The 19,514-nt window shown below is 35.9% G+C and overlaps 2 protein-coding genes across 2 annotated transcripts in view; both read right to left on the bottom strand.

Annotated features, from left to right (window-relative positions):
* LOC111502872 (tachykinin-like peptides receptor 86C) overlaps positions 1-19,514 on the bottom strand; it is a 188,223-nt gene that overhangs the window by 70,502 nt on the left and 98,207 nt on the right. The gene's annotated exons all lie outside the window — the stretch shown is intronic.
* LOC111502876 (uncharacterized) lies at positions 10,816-15,616 on the bottom strand. Its single transcript, XM_023157041.2, has 2 exons — positions 14,795-15,616; positions 10,816-11,334 (listed from the first exon to the last, which is right to left on the bottom strand). The coding sequence occupies exons 1-2, from the start codon at positions 15,566-15,568 to the stop codon at positions 10,888-10,890; spliced, it is 1,221 nt and encodes a 406-aa protein (XP_023012809.2). The 5' UTR covers positions 15,569-15,616; the 3' UTR covers positions 10,816-10,887.

Below are 19,514 nucleotides of genomic sequence, written 5' to 3'. Positions count from 1 at the left end.
ATTTCTTAATTTTAATTCTGGCCCTAAGAGAGGTGAACTAGTAGCTAAAACAAAAGAGGTTTTGAATCAATTCGACCACTGGTGTCAGAGGAAAAATTTAGTATTAAACTACTGGAATACTGTTGCTATTCAATTCCACATATCGACTACGGGAAGAGCCATCGGTGAAAACCTGGATATAAACAGTTCATCAATCACATTTCAAAGGAGCTCCCAGTTTTTGGGTACAATCATCTACGAAAACCTCAAATGGGACATATGCATTAGGTGACTATGTTCCACCTTGAATAAATACTTCTTTGCGGTGAGAAGATTATAGAGCTCCCTGAATGAAGAAGGTCTCATGAGCATTTACTATGCATTAATATATTCTTTCATTAGTCATAATATTATAGTTTATGGTGCCCCTACTTCATAGCACAGAAAATAATCATATGATTGATATTCCACTTGGGTTTTAGAGAATCTTGTAGAGATGTTTTCAAAGAGTATCTATTTGTATAAATTATTAATATTAGCCTACATTCATAAACACCATATTATTCGAAATGTGGATGTCCTCCACTACTCAACTCGTCAAAGAAACCAGTTCAGATTGGAAATTGTCAACTATTCGACTATCCAAATTATGCAGCGGCAAACTTTTTTAACTTGCTACATGATGACTTGAAAAATCAGCCAAACCTGTTCAGTTTCAGGGCATTTTATAGTATTACAGAATTCATTTCGTACTGTCAATGAACAGTATAGTGTGTACTACCTACTCTCAGCGTTGCTTGGTTCCATTGGGAAGATTGGACTTTGGTTTTGATGTCAAAACCATATACCCATGATTCGTCACCAGTTATGACCCTTTTGATCAACTCTAGAACGCCGTTGACGCCATTTTATAATTCCTGAGTGATGCTCATGATGTTTTTTTGGTCAAAATTCAGCAATTTTGAATGAGCTTCGCTGACATACGTTTCATTCGCAAAATTTCTGATCTACAAGGTTGAATTGGTTTCCTATTCTGGGGAACTAAAATAAACATTTTTTCAGATCAAGAACATCAGGGGTTGTTATTGAAATAAACGTCAAAAACTAGAATTGTCGAATCTCGTTTTCTGGCTCTACATCACAATTTTTTTTTTAAATACGAACCTCAAGTTTTTTCTTCGATTATTCCATATGATTAAACACTAGTACAATAGTTATTATGTGATCAACTGAGGAACTAATCAATAGGAATACAATTTTTTTTCAGATATACGAAAAATCAAAAAACCACGCGCACTTGAATTTGTTGTTGTTGAAAAAAATATTATATCGTGACTGTTTCTGAATATTTTTACATAGTAATGTAGTGCCACCACTAACACCTGAGATTCTAAAAATATTCGAAAATTCTGAAACTCTCATCCCCTGAAATTTTAGATGCATTCCACATTCTCTATACTCCAATATTGATTATCTGCCTCCTTCCATGTTGCTCCCTCATATTTTCCAGTGCATTAAGATTTTTCAATACCTTTTCAGGAAGGTGTGAGAAGAATATTCTAAATTCGGAATATCATCCCTCTACCACCCTTGTCCAACCACTTTATAGCAAGAATGATAAATGACTCTCAGAAGTTTCACAATTTCCTTTCTCCTTGTTATTGATGTTTCAAAGCTAATGGTACGTGAAAATTTGTCAGTCTGCGGATTTTCCGTAATCTACCCGATTTTAAATCGAACTTGTCAAGAGCAATAATGGCAATTATCAATAATGACGTCGACAAAAAATCCACGTCAGTCCTTGAAGAAGGGAAGAGAGTAGATGAATGCCTTCAGTATTGAATTTGTGAGAAGAAGATGGAATAAATTAACTTATTTCACGCCATCTGCTTATACTTGTTATACTAGCTCCAGTGGGGTCTACTCAATATGCTACAAACAGAAATTAAAATGTCTTATAATCATTATATTGAGGATACGCAGATTGATTTGACGGGCGATACAAATATACAGTTTGGTGAATCAAGTTGTGCCTCTGAACAACCGATGATTGTGAGATAATTGAAAGCATAGTTACTGGAACAGATTATGAAACGTAGCAGATTGATAATCTACAAAACATTACTCGTAATATTGATAATAACATATCATTTTGTACTTAGATACAATTCATACAAAATTTCCGAAGATTGGTTCCCTGAATATTTCATGAAAAATTTACAGTGTATTCGATCGCGGCGTTCCAAAATTCTCGATTGAATCAAAAATAATGTTGGAATATAATAGAAATTTATTTATACTGAACAATAAACAGAATGGTTTCCACTTACATGATGCACATTTTTTAAAGTTCCTTACATATAGTATTCATTAAGTATAATTGATACAGTTAAAATCGATATAAAATATAACAATACAAAACAATAAATAATGAAATGACCGTAAATAGATTCATACACATTTGAGCATTCAGAGGAGTCGTCCCTCTAGAATACTGAATTCTTTCTTTAACAAAAATCAGCCGAAAGGGTAAGGGAGCTGGGCTCCATCCCGATTGAACCGAAGACGTTGGTCAGTGAATCGAGTTCGCAGTTTCTCACCATTTTGTTAACTATTTCGAAACATTGTTGAAGACACAACCATATTCCAGCTTAGAACGAACAATGAAGTTGAAGAGTAACAAACAAGTATCGTGATTGAATTCACGGCTAGATCTTAAGATAAAGCTCCTTTTTCTATATGATCCCGAGATCTTTCATCTGATTGATTCTCTGTAAATTGGTATGATTAATGAAATAGTCGTTGATAATAGCTGATTTCTTTCGTGTGAAACTTATTATTTTGCTATATGATGGAATCGGCCGATACTTGATGAAAATCCATAACTAACGTATTCCAAAAACACTTTATTGTGAGATTTTCACTAAATTGTTTTACAAAAACGCAACACGTGTATCGCCATACAATGGCTTCATCTGGCGTGTCTTTCAACTAATTCTACACATTCAATACTAAATATATATATAGTTTATGGAGTACCTGAAATTAAAGTACCTGTAAACGAAGTACCTGAATTTTAAGTAGCTGATATTTTACCTGAGTTTCTAACGAATTAAATTACCTGCACTTATGTTCCATTTTCACATTTGAAGAAATATATTCAGTAACGGAGAGTTATTGAGTTCTAATTGATCATTCAGTAAATTACCCGAATTCCTGAATCTATTGATTTCTAAACATTCTAGAAGATTAAGTTTCAAACTCTTCTCTTCTAAATGTAACACCTCGTACTCATGATTGAACTCATGTCCTTCTGCTAAAAGATGGTTTGCAAATGTGGAATTAGTCTTTCTATTTACAAAACTACTCCTATGTTCTTTAATTCATTGGAAAAATGTTCTTCCTGTTTGGCCAATATACAGTTTTGGACAAGAGCCACAAGTCAGCTTATATACTCCTGATCTATCCGACCCCAAAGTTTTGTCCTTATTGTTTTTAATAAATTTACTTAGGTTATTATTCATTCTATAACCTACGTTTACGCCTTCTTTCTTCAAAAAACGGGCAATATTCCTGTTTGGTTCCCCCACATATGTCAATGTCTTATAACTAACGTTATCGCATCTTGCACTTAGCTTCGTTGAGAGATAGGTCAGATACTGAAATGAGATCATCTTGAAGCATATCAGAATCTTTTCCGCTTTCGATTCTTCTAAACAGCTTGAGATCATCGGCATACAGGAGAAATTGAGAATGCACGATATACTGAGAAACGTCATTAACAAATAACACAAAAAAAGGGGTCAAACTCTGCCAATTTTGAGAAAGCTTGGGAAACGATTGTCTTTCAGAGGAAGATTGAATATCAATGTCAGTGGTTGCTTCAACAAGTCACAGTAAACCTTATAAAAGTAGACTTGAATGCCATCAATTCTAATGGCTGCTTAGGGTTTCAGTGCCTTGAAAGCATTTTTAACCTCTTGTTCCTGAATATAACCAATTTCATTGATGTCTAGGTCAGACTCAGGAACTAGTGTGGGGTTTACCGGCACACCGCTATTCGTGAAAGTTGATTTGAAGAAAAAAGCGAAACCGTCAGCAATATCCTTGTCATTGAATAATTCATCATTATCATTAGTGAGTCTGTTAGCAACAGCACAGTTTTTTCGACGTTTCTTGTTGTTGTTGTGAATCATGCTCTAAAGAAAATAACGCCGACCGCCACTGCTAACCATACACCAATCGTGACGTTGTGTTTGTGTTTGTTGTATTTAAAGTGAAATAAAGTTGAGTTTTATTGATTTAGTGTAGTCAATTCACAACACAACAAAGTTTTTGTTTCGGGGTTGAAATTAGATGATTTTAATGTATTTCCACGTGTTAAAACCGAAAGTGACCATGAAAATTATATATTAGCTCTTGTTTTCAATTCAATATTATATATATGTATAGTGAGTTTTCAACAAATGAAATATTTCATCACCAACAGTTGGTACACATGTTTGTTTACATAACACCCCTCTCATCAGCTGTTCTTAAGTAGTAAACATAACCTATGTGAGTTTGTCAATTGTACGCACGTGGTTGCTATTGAAATTATCGTGTGAAGTTGATTTTTGAATTAATTTAAGTGATGATCTGAAATGCCTCGAAAGTGTGTGAATTCTGTCGATAGCTTTTGCTATATATGTGGTGAAATAACATTTAAGGCTCAGAAACGTAAAATGACACCTATCGCTAAGACAGCCTATGAACATTATTTTGATGTGAAAGTTGGGGACCAAGATAAATCATGGGCTCCTCATATGTTGTAATTCTTGTTCCGTCATATTGCGAGAGTGGCTGAAAAATAAAACCGGGCAATGGCTTTTGCAGTACCTATGGTTTGGCGTGAGCCTACCAATCATACAGACGACTGTTATTTCTGCTTAACTCCTTCCATTAAGCAAGGTTTATCTATGAAGAAAAGAGGAACGGTTAAATACCCTAATCTCCATCTGCTCTTCGGCCTGTACCACACTCAGACAATTTGCCAGTCCCTTCTCCACCTCAAAAGTATGAAATTTTAGAGGAAGGTGATGAAGACTGTTTAGAAGGAGCAACCCATCCTTCTACATCCTATGACCCTGATTTTGAGGTAAGCGATAGGTCTAGTGATCCGCACAGAATTAGTCAAACAGAGTTGAGTGACCTTATAAGAGATCTTCGCTTGTCTAAGGAAAAGGCTGAGCTGTTAGGGTCAAGACTACAACAGTGGAATCTTCTAAAACATGATGTGAAAATATCTCAGTACAGACAGCGTCAAAAAGATTTGCTTCCTTTTTTTGAGAAAAAAGAAAACCTCGTAGTTTGTTCTGATGTTAATGGTTTGATGGACTGCTTGAATTTGGATCACACTCCTTCTGAATGGAGACTGTTTATAGACTCTTCAAAACTAAGCTTAAAAGCTGTACTTCTGCATAATGGAAATCAGCTACCCTCTATTCCTATAGGTCATGCAGTTCACATGAAGGAAACGTATATAAATATGAAAACACTTCTCCAATCAATCAAACATGAACAACACAAGTGGCACATCTGTGGTGATCTGAAAGTCATTGCTATACTCCTAGGAATGCAATTACGGTTCACCAAGTACTGTTGTTTTTTGTGTCTGTGGGACAGTCGGGATAGAAAATCTCACTATAAAAAAATAAACTGGCCTACACGAGACCTAAACCCTAATGAGAAAAATGTAGTTTACGAGCCTCTTGTAGATCCTAAGGATGTTCTCCTTCCCCCATTACATATTAAGTTGGGACTAATGAAAAACTTTGTGAAGGCCATGGACCAGGAAGGACAAGCTTTTAAGTACTTGAGAGCAAAGTTTCCCGGGTTGAGTGATGCTAAAGTCAAGGAAGGCATCTTTATTGGGCCTCAAATCCGTGAAATCGTAAATGATCCTGCTTTTGACATGATTTTAACAGGAAATGAAAAAAGAGCCTGGGAAGCCTTTAAGGGGGTTGCACATGGGTTTTTAGGTAACAAAAGAGATGATAACTTCACAGCATTGGTTAAAGAGCTTCTTCAAGCTTACCACCAACTTGGATGCAACATGTCCTTAAAAATTCATTTTCTTCACTCTCATCTTAATTTCTTCCCACAAAACTGTGGAGCTGTGAGTGACGAACATGGAGAAAGATTCCATCAAGACATTGCCTTAATGGAACAGAGATATCAGGGCCGTTGGAATGAAGCAATGCTTGCAGACTACTGCTGGTCTGTGTGTAGGGATGCTCCAGAAGTGTTTTATAAAAGACAAGCTAAACGACAGCGATCTTACAATGAATCGGATGGACTTAATTGAAATTTGGTGGTACAAACTTCTTTTATTTGTCAAAACACTAAGAATAATGTTTTTTTTATCAATTTTGTACTTAAAATATTCTAAAAGAAACATAACAATATTGTTTTATGTACTTTCACTTTTCACGTATAGTATAACTACTCTTTAAGATTAAGTACTGTGTATCTCAAAAACCAGAGCTAATGAAAATTTTTCATTGTCATTTTCGTTTTTATCACCCCAAAATTAGTAGAAATTGACTAATTTAGTGTAGGAAACATTCAAAAAATATTTTTTTGTTGTGTTGTGATTGGTCAACCCCCGGTGAAAACGAAACAAAATTATCCAGCCTACTTTGATGGTGCACTGATGAAGAAAATTTGAACTGAAGCAAAATTTTGGTGTAAATACAAAAGAGACGGCGAGATTCACGCTCTTCACGAATTCAAACGTCTTTGGACAGAAATCAAAAAAACCATTGGAGTAGTTTATAAAAAATTCATTCAGAAAATTGAGAGCAAAATGTATGAATGGAATCGGAGATAAAATGTTACATGAAGGCGAACAACAGTAGTGATATTCCCAGCCTGGTGATCAACTTTAGTATTGAAGATATTTATCATAACCTAAGATTGTGCCTCAGCTCTGGTTGAACCACTAACAACTCTAATTGATATATGCCTGAAAACATCAACTATACCATCAATATGCCCAAGTTTCGAAAAGGAGACGAAAGTGAGATACAATATTGGAGACCAATTTCTATCAAATGCAACTTTTGTAAAGTGTTTGATGCTTCTTGAGAAAACAATCTACTGTCATTTCAGCAACATTATCAGCCCCAATCAACACGGTTTCATAAAAGGACGTTCAACCATCACCAATCTTGAACAACACTCAATGTATTGCGGAGGGTATTGATTGTCAGTCTCAGACTGATTTTTCCAGAGCGTTCGTCAGACTTGATCATAGTATCCAGCTCAACAAGCTTTCGACTTTTGGGTTATCTAATGACCCAATTACTGTATTCAAATCGTATTTTCGCAACCGTAACAGTATGTCCAACTCAATGGCCTCAAGTCTGTCGAATATGTAGACACATCTGGTGTACCTCAAGGGTCGAACCTAGGACCCCTACTGTTCAATATGTTCATCAATGATATCGGAGCTGAGATTGATGTTGATTTCCTTTTATACGGATGACTTGAAACTCTATCACAATATAACATGTTCTAACTATTGCGAACGTCTCACTTTGAATTTAAATCGAGTTGCTACATGGTGTAGATTGGTTCCTTAAATATAATAATATGGTTTTTCACCTACTGCTGACAAATTGTTTTCGTCAGGAGTTATTTCGATTCCGGATAGGTTACCATCTTTATCCTTTAATATTTCCCTGTTATTTTTCACCTTCCTCCATCGAGTCAATGTCTGCTACAATGATAGATTTATGATATTCCTTAAGCGTAGAAACTCGTTGACAAATCAGTATCGTCCATCACAATTCTGGATTTTTCTATACATTTTTCATTTGGAGTTGGAAATGTGTTTTTATCATTCTCTATTTCTTATATTTGATTTGATTTTTCGTACAGTTTGCACGCAAACGCCAGTGGCCTCAGCTATTCGTTTCTGAACCTTCAAAGTTAAAATACAATATTGGTTACAACTTTATTCATTATCACCATTACTTCTCACTTCCGTAGGAGGAATCGTCATTTCATTCGCCGTTGCTTCCGCTTGCAAGAATCTCGAGTCCCAGAACATGTTGCAAGTAAGCAGCCAATAGAAAGGACCACAATGAGAATTTGTCTTCAACCTGCTTCGTGAAATCAGTCGTTATTCATTAGGAATTTGCTTTATCACGTGCCGATCACAAGATAAAAGACGGTTTCAATCAATAGAGAGAAACACCCCAGGAATCCAACATGAAACTCATTCCATCCCGAGTAACGAGACAGAGAACAGTTAAAGTGTCGCAATCAATTTCATTCGGAGCGTATATCCCAATTTGTAACAATTGGGAGCTGCAAATAGGATAGATATTGGAACGATGAAACATTTCAGGATTTTATTTTCATATTGTTAGTATCTATATTTATATTCAATTCAGAAATTGGAGTAGCACGGGAAAGTGGTGGGGTGAAAAACACCTCCACCTACTTTTATATAAACATTGAATTAAACGAAAGAAAAATTCTTTCGAGATAAATACTCTTATATTAACACTGAATTACACAGAAAACAATTTTCTCTACTCAGTTTGTATTCCAAACATTCGTTATGAAATTGAATCAGATATCATTCACAGGATTTCTACACAATATACCAAATGAAAGGTAAACATTTCACTTACATGGAACACTGTTATGCTCACTGGTAGCGTCGAAGTAACCTTTATTGTGAATACTCAAAGCTATCGGCATCTCAAAGGCTAAAAAAACCAATACAGAGAAAAATGCCGCTGCGAACTAGTCCACGTTGACTGAAGAATTGGCGGTTCAAATGATATAATTTTTACTTACCGAGTTTTATGATTGGCTGAAGAGTCATAAAATTAAATTTGAAGTGATTTTACGGTGACAAAAAGAATGTGGGGTTGAGTATTGCTGTTGTGTCGGCAATGTTCAGTTCAAGAACTGATCGCGATTTGAGTGCTGAAATTCGATATTGGTGCAGTTATAATCACTTAAAATTTTTACTATCTGTTTAAAATGTTGCGTCCTTGGACAAGTACTAATAATAATAACGGGTGTCATAACAACGCAGACTTTTTCCTGTGTAGTGATTCCAATAGCGCTGGTGAACCATGCGAAAAAGAGATACCAGTGAATAAGATTCGGATGCATTTGAATATTGAAACACAGAGAGTATATAAGAATCTACATCTCAAGTTTGGTTTCGAGGGAAACAAACTATTACAAGCAACATCAGATTTGACCAAAGTTCCTTTCTCAACTGTACGTAAAATAGTCAAAAACAATTCTTATGAACGCAAGACGCGATGTGATACAGGATTACCAAAACCTTTAGATGTTCATATAATAAAATCATTGAAAAAAACAATATACGACTGTTACAAAAGCAATGAAAATTCTACAACTGAAATCATAAAGAAGAAATTGGATACTTCCGGCCATAACGTATGCTGCTGTGACAAAACTCTATAGAATTGGATAAAGAAACTAGGATTTAGATTTAAAATAATAAATAAACGTCAAGCAGTTATGGAAAGCCGAAGAATAGTGGAATTGCGTAACAAATACTCAGGACAAATAACTAAATAAAGACAAGAACAACGGCCAATGTTTCGTTTGGACGAAACTTGGAGTGACACTCACGACACAGTTATGAAAGGGTGGACTGATGGTTCGAGAATGTGTACGCCTAACATGCCTGCAAACAAAGGATCGCGACTAATTATTGTGCATTGCGGAGAAAGTAAAGGATGTATTCCAAATCCTTTGAAAGTATGTGAAAAAAAACTTGAGGACTGCAATGTTGACTATCATAAGAACATGGAAGCTAATATTTTTGAGGAATGGTTTGAAAACACATTGATCCAAAATTTGGATGCGAAAAGTGTACTAGTTCTTAACAACGCTTCTTATCATTCGCGACAGCTCATCAAAATACCGAAAAACCAACTACTTGAAGTTTTCAGACAGAAACATTTGAAAAAGTGTATGCCCTTGAGAGTATTGCTGAAAAGTATGGACACACAGACAGCTGATTCAGCCTATTGGGCATCGTCAGTATCGGGCAGGCGGTCCTCGATTGAAGACAAAATGACAAAAACCAAGAAAATACTTGATAAAAATAGCTGCGTAAACGCAAGCGAAACATAAGTGGAACCACCTATTGGTGTGACACCCAAGTCAACTTGCCAAGTTTTTATGTCAGTGTTGGTGGTTTGACCAATCAACCGACAACTGCGGTGGCAAAAAATTGGGAAGCTAACCTGAAATGCCATCGGAAAACGAATCCACATGTTTCTAGAAATGATATGAAATCTAGAAAGGGTAATGCAGTCAAGCTGCTGGAAAATAATTCCGTGAAAATCAAAAAATTATTAGATAAGTACTTTTTGATCATTCCCATACTGATTTCAATCTTAGAGTCATATATATATATATATATATATATGGACACAACACTCCAAGAAGGGGGGCAAACCGCGGACACGTGTTTCTGGCTATTGGCCTCATCAGCGCGGTGCAGCTAAGTGTAAAGATGGGCAACACTTGTTTGCCGAAATCAGGAAACAACACAAACGCACGGAGTCAACAACAGGAGCCAACCGCACATTTGTGGTTCCAGTTAGAAGACCTAGAATTCCCAGGCTACATCTAACATGACCACGGAGGCAGCTATAGCTACCTGCGTGACATATATATATATATATATATATATATATATATATATATATATATATATATATATATATATATATATATATGAATATAAAAATGTAGGATAATGGATAAGGTGAAAGTTGTAGGGGAGAATTACACTGAAAATTTTGTTTATTCTGGTCTAACCTCTTAAGTATCGTGATTTACTGAAATGTTCATTGGTGTTCACAGTAGACCAGTTTCCATTAGGGATTCGATAATATCTCTGACACGTCTGTGGTATTCGGACTCGTTCTTGATAGTGAAATTATGAGTATCAAAGATATTATCTGAATCTTCAGTCATTTTTTCCAAATCTAGAGCCTCTTCGCTGTCGCAAAGCATTGTTTTCAGCATCATGATGGACATCAATAGCTGCAAATTAACGAATTTCTTCCAATGTTTCTGTAGAGTGCTGAATGGAAATAGATCTTCAGGATCACACGAGAAATCCCTGAGGTATCTGCATAAGACTTCGTAGTAAAACTTCAGATATGTTTCATAATCACACAAGATATCTTTGGGACTGTGAAGAAAGAAGAAATAAAGGACATCCATTGCCGGAGAACCTACTTTCGTTAGCTGCCAGTCAATAAAACACACTTTTGTTGGTTTGGATGTGTTGGTTTCATCCTGGAAAAATAAAGTATTTCAAGTGGCTGAGTATACAGTTTATTGAGGCCAATATTAGATGGACCAAAGAGTTAGTAGGCTAACTCACAGTTGGAGCTACTAGTATTGAATCAATATGATTTTTAGTCAACCCTAACCTTCAAAAGTCACATGTAGATATTTGGCAGCTGTCGGACTAATAACGAGTGATTTTTAAGAGGTATAGGATTTGATTTTCAAAAGAACACAAAACATTTGAAAAAATTGATAAAATCCTTATTGGAATCGATAGATTAATCAAGATAATTTAATGATTGAAGATGATTTCATGCAAATGTTGTCCGCGGCTCCGCTTTAGATGGCCCATGCGTAAGGTCCAATTTTGTCACACTCTCTCTAACATATCGACCGGTATTTCACATAAAAATGCTTCAATATTGGCTTCTAGAGCATTCGTCGTTGCTGGTTTATCCCTGTAGACATGAGCTTCAACATGACCCCACAAGAAATAATCTAAAGGCTTTAAATTACACGATTTAGGCGGCCAATTGACGAGCCCCAAACTTGAGATAAACTGTTCACCGAAGACGGCTCTTTGTTTCGCGTGCCGTGTGGCATGTAGCAGCGTCTTGTTGAAACCACATCTCAGGCATGTCCAATTCTTCCATTTTGGGAAACAAAAAGTTGTCAATCATCACACGGTAGCGCTCGCCATTCGCCGGCCATTGTCGCCTTTGAAGAAGTATGGCCCGATGATGCCACAGACCCATAATCCACACCAAACATTGACTTTTTCGGGATGCATCGGTAGCTCTTGCAATGCTTGTGGCTGGTCTTTACTCCAGATGCGACATTTCAACCAGAAATGAGCCTCGTCGCTGAACACGACTTTTCGATAAAAATGTGGATCTTCCTCCAACTTTGCCACTGCCGATTCACCAAATGTTAGACGTTGTGGGAGGTCGTGTGGCTTCAATTCTTGCACTAGCTGTATCTTATAAGGTTTCACCCAAACCCTTCCGCAAAATTTTCCACGTAGTGGAGTAACAGAGGCGCAATTGCTGCGAACGGCGGCGAATCGACATTTCACGGTCATTACAAACACTGGCGGAAACAGTCGCAATATTTTTTTCGGTCCTCACTCTACGTATGCGTGTTGGTGGTTAAATGTCCAATAATGTAAACTGGGTTCGAAATTTAGTCACAAGCTTCCGAATAGCTCCCTCAGTAGGCCGACGAAACTGCCCATGAATTGATAGAAATGCACGATGCACTCTCTTCAACGAGCATGAATTTTGATAATAAAATTCAATAATTTGCAAGCGTTGTTCATTCGTAAGTCGAGTCATGGTTAAATCATAGACCAAACTGAATAAGTTTGACAATGACACAAGACACGATTCACGCGTGATCTGTCAAAAACAGTGTTGCCAAAAAGATTCCAGCAAAAAAATAACTCGTTAGTTTGTGGGAAGCTCCAAAAAAAGAAAGAAATATACAGTATTTCTATGTTCATATTATAGGTTCGTTCCAACCTTGAGTCACAAACAGATTTCCAACTGTTTGTAAATCGTTGTCAACGCACATGTCTGGTAAATATTGGTTTCTGATTAATTTGAAATATTTGATTGGAACAGCTGATAGTTCAACTGAAGTTTGGCATGGAATTCCAACATAACCTTGAAAAATAAATCTAATCAAGTGTATTTCTGGAGAGAAAAAGAACGTTGCAGTATTTTATATCTCTATTCTATTTACTAATCAACATGGAACTGGGAGGTCACCGCAATAATTGATTTGTGTAATTAAAGATGTTCATATTTTAGGTTCACTTAAAGAGTTCCTTATTTTTCCTGCGCCAGCAAATACATAATTCATTTTATAACAATGTTTGCAGGTTATGTTGTTTACAAGTTGTATGAACATAAAACAGAAACAGTAATACGGAATACGCATGCGTCAGATTAATGGTTACAAGATAATCCCCAAACCATTCTGGTAGATTTCGAGCAGGTAAAATTTATCGGCTAACTAGCGAGAAGGAGAAAATGTTTATGCAAGAACACTTGTGGGTCATATATTATTATTTCAAATACGGGACCGCTGGACGGAAATCTTGGATAAGATAAACAGCCTAGGTCATAAAGACTTGTAGAGTGGCGACGGTAATCTAAACAAAAGGCTTTCGAAGTTTTACTGAGTGAACAATTTCGTGGGAAGTCGGAATTCTGAGACTTGAAACCGAGCTTAGCGTCCATTAAAAAAAAAGGCGGGGTTATGGGTTGATTAATCATGATCTCGACTGATTGAAGTTGACCCCGAGAGAAAGAGAGCCTCCCGGAATTGGTCGAGGGAGGTGTCGAAGATTTTGGAACAGGGAAACGGATCTTGAAAAAGTAGCCGGGAGAAAGGCAGTGGGAAAAGAAAAGTCGTGGACGGAGGTCTTCAAGCGTAGGGAAGCGAGGGGATAGAGCGGAAAGAACGCGCGGTCGAGCGTCTTATTTGAGCGATAATAAGTAATGTTTTAAAGATTTGAGGAATAGAGCGATTTATAGGTGTTTATTAGGGAAATAAAGAAGTGTTAATCTGAGCGTATGGGCGTATATCTGGCGGATTTATAGTGAAATTTCGGAATAATAATTTTGTCTACCGTGGCCGGTAAAGCGAGTGAATTCTCTCCGTGAAGTGAGGTTTTTCCACAACATTGAATAACGGATTACTACGTCCACTCGAGATCGAAACTTTTGGATTAGCTGAGGAAAAATTTGGAGAATAGTCGTTGGTGAGATTTTATGTACTTGTCTGAATAACATTTGTATGAATTTTGGGAAGGAGTTAGCCAAAAAGTAGTATACAGAGTGGCGCAAATGTTTTTCGTGTGTTTGGATTCTTTTAAAGTTTCAAGCCAGTATTAAAATGTCATAGGCTGGTCGAGCTGAGCATTACAATCACTCTCACGATAGCATAGTCGGCGAAGGCACGCAAAAATAGATGTTGACGTTAGGACGTAAAAACTAGTAGTACCTTCAGTAGACGGTTTAGTTTCATTTAATTGTTTAGTGTCTTGCATTTCAGAAATTTAGTTTGTTTTCCTTCGGTTTGTTTATCATCCACCGATTCTTATTATTACATTTTTCTGTTATTTTGTTGTTCCTCAGTTCTTATTTTTTTATTATTCAATATAATATTTTATTCACAAAGTCGAGTTTTTTTTCAAAACTCCAACTTCGTAACCTCCTAGAAAAGAAAAACAAAAGCTGCGAACTCTTAAAATTCTAAGAAAAAATCTACTTAAGAACTTTCCTTCGTGCAAAAGGCCGAATTCATGTTTTCTTTCGGACATAGCCTACTAATCCAAGAAAAAAATTTGATGTGAAGTTAGTACTTCACAGAGTCCAAGAGAAAGAAACCCAAAAATTTTACAACGTCTGACTGTCAGACTGACTGACGCTGGTTGGAACGAACATTATAGTACACTCACCTCATATTTGAACAAAATGTTATTGCACCAACAATCACCATGTGTAACAACTATGTCATAAGATGGGTCTTCACTAGCAAAATCTTCAATTAATCCTGACTCAGCCCTTCGTACGGCCTCTATAAGCGAAGAATTATCTCCAACAATCTCTAAAGCATTTTTGATAGCGGTTGTCATAAACATATTTCCCATTTCATCATTTTCATTTCGGTCAGGTTTCTCGAATACATGAGTTTTAATGTTTTCAGTGAGATTTTTGAACATTTCTGGTTTCAATTGCCTCATCGCCAGAGAGGTAGCGTGAAATTTTGCATACTCAGCTAGAACTGCTTTTATATGTTCCGAGTTCATAGGCAACTTACGGTCCCAATGAGTGTAACCACTTTTCTTCAGGTTCTCCAGAAAAAAACATTCATTATTTTCATCAATATATTTTCCATAAAACTTAGGAAATCCAACGAATGGGTTTGGAACGGCATATTCTTCTTGGAATTTTTTGAACTCGCTCAGTACTGATTCGTAAAGGTGAATTTCTCTAACGTATTGTTCGTGAATAGGCATCTTTTCCCGAAATACTTCACCAGAATGGGCAGACTTGCATATCAGCTCTAGACTTTTGTTTTTGTCTTTGAGTGAAACAGATGTTATAATTCCGAAATAGTTGTCACCTTTCTGTGCACCAGGTTGGGCTTCCACCTGATAATCTGTGAAACCATTTTGATCGGCTATGACCTTGATGAGGCGTTTTTCCGTTTCAGATAGCTCAGTCGACATGTCAAAGGCAAATCTCACAAACAATTGATGCACAACTGGCGATGAAAATCGATTTTATCTTATTTTTAATATATTCTATTTACGTCAATCTCGTTATCTTGAAGAATTGAGGTTATTATCAAAAGTTTCAATTTTTTTATTTATACAGTGTGTCCGCAAAATATAGATTCAATTCGATATTTCCAAATCCAAAGGTCGTTTAACAAAAACCTGAAACACGTCGATTTTTAAGTTCAATATTCTATATTTCACACCAAAATTTTATTACACAGGGTGATCCATATTGATGTGATGACGTCATCGGTAAGTTTTTGAAATGCAACACCCTGTATTTGGTATCAGTTTTAGATAATCCGTAGCGAGCTGATTGCGGAAAGATTTGATACTTGGGGTCTAACGGACAGAATTTGAAAGATGTACGCTATGAAAATAAATTTTATTGATCTAATAAAAGTAGAAATTAATTAATTATTTTATATTTTTTCTAACGATTAATTTAACAATGGGCAAGTAATCCAGTAATGGATACATGACTTTATTTCAAATGTTCGAACTGTAGTCCTTGCTGTAGTTGTGACAGTAACCGTGCTAAGAAGTATTTCTTATTTGAATTGAAGGGGTTATATTTTTAGGAGTGATTAATTTTTGAGAAAGAAAGTTTTTGGCTTTCTACTACTCCATCTTGATACAAAAAACAAGGATGAGGGAATCTTCCAAGGTCTTATTAATTTCAAAAAACTAGGCGGCTAGTTTTTTTGTTATTGTGAAATGTCATTATTTCGATTGACGTACAGTAACTGTTGAATAGAACAGTAATTGTTATATTAATTCGTGAATTTTTTGTAGTATTGGTTCGAATTAATTTGTAGTAGTAATGAATTTGAGTGTAAAGCAAATAATTGAAATACTTATGATGATTGGCTATGGAGATAGATCGCGAACTCATACGGAAGTGTGTAAGTTATTTAATAAAAAATATCCAGAAAGACGCATAAAGCAGTCAGCAGTAAGTAAGATAAGTAAGGTTGAAAAGAAATTTCGAGAAACTGGTACAGTTGAAAATGCACGCAAATCAGGTCGTCCTTCTGTAAATGATGATACAAAACTAGATGTCCTACTTACTTTTGAAGAAGATGTGCACACTTCTGTTCGTAAGGTTAGTCGTTATTTCAATTTCAGTAAAACAACTTTGAACAAAGTATTAAAATTGGAAAAATGACATCCCTTTGAAATCGAACTTCTACAGGAATTAAATGAGGATGATCCAGATAGAAGAATAGAATTTTGTGAAGCCATGATGGATAACTGTCACCGAGACCGTCTCCACGTAAAAAATATAATTTTTTCTAATGAAGCCACTTTTACATCAAATGGTGGGATCAACCGTCAGAATTGTAGGTACTGGGCCAAAGAAAACCCCCACTGAATGCGTGAGCATCATACACAATACCCGCAAAAGGTAAATGTATGGGCTGGCATTGTAAAAAACAGGATCATCGGACCCTACTCTTTTGACGGTACTTTAGACGGGCCAACATATCTTCAGTTTTTAAGGGGATATCTTGTATCTAATTTAATTGATTTATTCCCCAGTAGAATTAATCCTGGGAGTTTTCATGAAAGTTTATGGTTTGAACAGGATGGTGCGCCTCCACATTATGCTGCAGATGTTCGAAGGTATCTCGACCACCCCCACACGCCCTGGGGGTGCGATAGGGGAAGTAACATCAAATGTGAATATGTCAAAATGTGCCCACCTGTATACTATAGTTGACGTTTTTTTTATTTTTCCTGCGAATCATTGTATCAAAAGTTATATTCAGGATGGCTCGTTATGAATGGAAGGCACTGTATACAATAAATCAAAAAGTTCGTCTAAATTAGTTTATGAATAATACATGACAGTTTTTTTTTCTTATTAATCAGTGGACTATGCTTGAAGACTGGCAATAAACAAATCTAAAGAAATGAACTTTGAACGATATACCTACACATGAGTTTGAATGTACTAACGCGTATCAGAAACAACAATTTTGGAAGGTCGACTCTTTCAGTTGTATTGCCAATTGCATATGCAGGACATTTTCTGTGAAGATTCCTGCACTGACGCATGTCGGATATAATCTAACGCCCTTCGTGGTATTAGCCAGGGGAGTAGTTGTTTTCTGATAGGCGTCAGTCCATTCAACCTACTGTGTAGGTATATCGAGACTGGCTTGAACGTTTTAAGTTCTATTCTTTAGATATGACAGTTTGTTTTCCTTTGCGTGCCTTGGTGCTATCTGTTGAAACAGTTGTTGAACTAGAAACAATTCTGTTTTTGCATTGTGAACACCTGGGCTGAGATCATTGACTATCAGAAAATCTCACAAACACTTAACAATTTTTGGTTCAGAACAAATGGAAACAGCTATATGGACATTTAACAGCCTTGTTTTTTTTCCTGAATTTATAAGAATTACTAGCTTTTAAAGTCAATTGTGAGATTGGGGGAGTTCAATTCTCAAAATATACGGTCTACCAAAAATTCACAAGCCGGGCATGTTATATCTCCGACATAAGTTAATGTACTTATAAAACTCATAAATGGTTAACCAAACTATTTGAAACTGTCAATTTCACAAGTGAGGTTATGTGTTGTTGATTCATATGAATTCATAGAAAAAAATAAGGATGGGAAGATTTTAGTATCATGTCATGTGAATTTGCTGTTTTCAAGTGTCTAGGTTTTTTTGTTGAAACATCTGAAATGGGTGAACAAAAGTCTGTAGTATGTGACTGTAAAAGAAGGGTGTTTTTTCATGATTTTTTTACACCGGAAAAAATGTTTGAAATAGTCATTTTTCAATGGTTTTGATTCCTGTGTGGCTGCAGATTTTTCCCTTTTGTTCTGGTTATGTTAAGTTAATAACTCCTTCAGCCACTTAAGGCATAACTGGGAGATTATCACATCTATTAGCCATTCAACATTCTCAGAATCAGTATACCTCCAACAAGATTACTTCAAGACAAATATATTGTCAAAAGAGGATTCAATTTCATAATTTCAGACTATATTATCATGTGGGTAACAATGCAAACCTAACAATTGAACAAAATATTTGCAAATACGTAATTGCTTAATGTTTCTATACACAAAACAATTTGTACTTGTAATTCCTTTATCTTCACTGAATGATAATTACTTTAAATCTCATACTACAAATCATTTTCAAAGTTCAATGTTATTTTTGTCTGGTGCTAATCTTATCAAACACTATGATAACAATTTAGTGTCACCTAGAAACCTCATCAAGATTTTAATTCGTTGGTTATATGCTTCTACATTTATAAAATCGAAGGTAACATGTCAAACAATCATCCATATAACACCTGGGCTTCAGTTTCAGCAATAATTTCTTCATCCGAGCGAGATTTTCTAATAGTGAGTGAGGTCTGCAAACAACCGTTGGTCGCCGAGGGACAAATCTGATGAATATGGCATACGCGGGAGAAATTCGAAGCCCATTTTATGCAATTTTGCCATTGTTTCCATTGATTTGTGACACTGTATATTGAATTTCACTAGTTCGGACTTCCATTGTCTACTATATAAAATGATTTGAAATCCCTGAAACAACTAAAAAAAAGAATTGAAAATGAATAGCTGAAATAACAATTATATTAACCAAAATAAACCTGAAATGACATAATAGTGAAATAAAATACAAGTAAAAAAAGAACAATTGAATAAATAAAGCCTTTACACCAACGTTCCAGTCGAAGAAGCACTCCAAATTATACAGAGAAAGCTATCCGAAGACGGGAACCTGAAAGAGAGAACGAATCTACCTATAGAAGTGATTATGGAATTACTAGGATGCTGTGTACGAAGGACGAATTCTTTACACAAGATGAGAGACTGCCAATGGGATCGCCACTTTCACCAGTCATAGCCAATATATAT

The sequence above is a fragment of the Leptinotarsa decemlineata genome, unplaced genomic scaffold (genome assembly GCF_025532065.1).
Source record: "Leptinotarsa decemlineata unplaced genomic scaffold, Ldec_3_MD MMD2_tig00026361_RagTag_RagTag, whole genome shotgun sequence".
Lineage (NCBI taxonomy): Eukaryota > Metazoa > Arthropoda > Insecta > Coleoptera > Chrysomelidae > Leptinotarsa > Leptinotarsa decemlineata.
This window is presented reverse-complemented; position numbering and strand designations above follow the sequence as displayed.

Excerpts from the sequence above, each read along its gene's own strand:
- LOC111502876 (XM_023157041.2), bottom strand. The coding sequence starts at position 15,568 with ATGTCGACTGAGCTATCTGAAACGGAAAAACGCCTCATCAAGGTCATA. Across the intron at positions 11,335-14,794 it reads ACATTTTGTTCAAATATGAG|GATGAAACCAACACATCCAA; the intron begins GTGAGTGTACTA and ends TTATTTTTCCAG.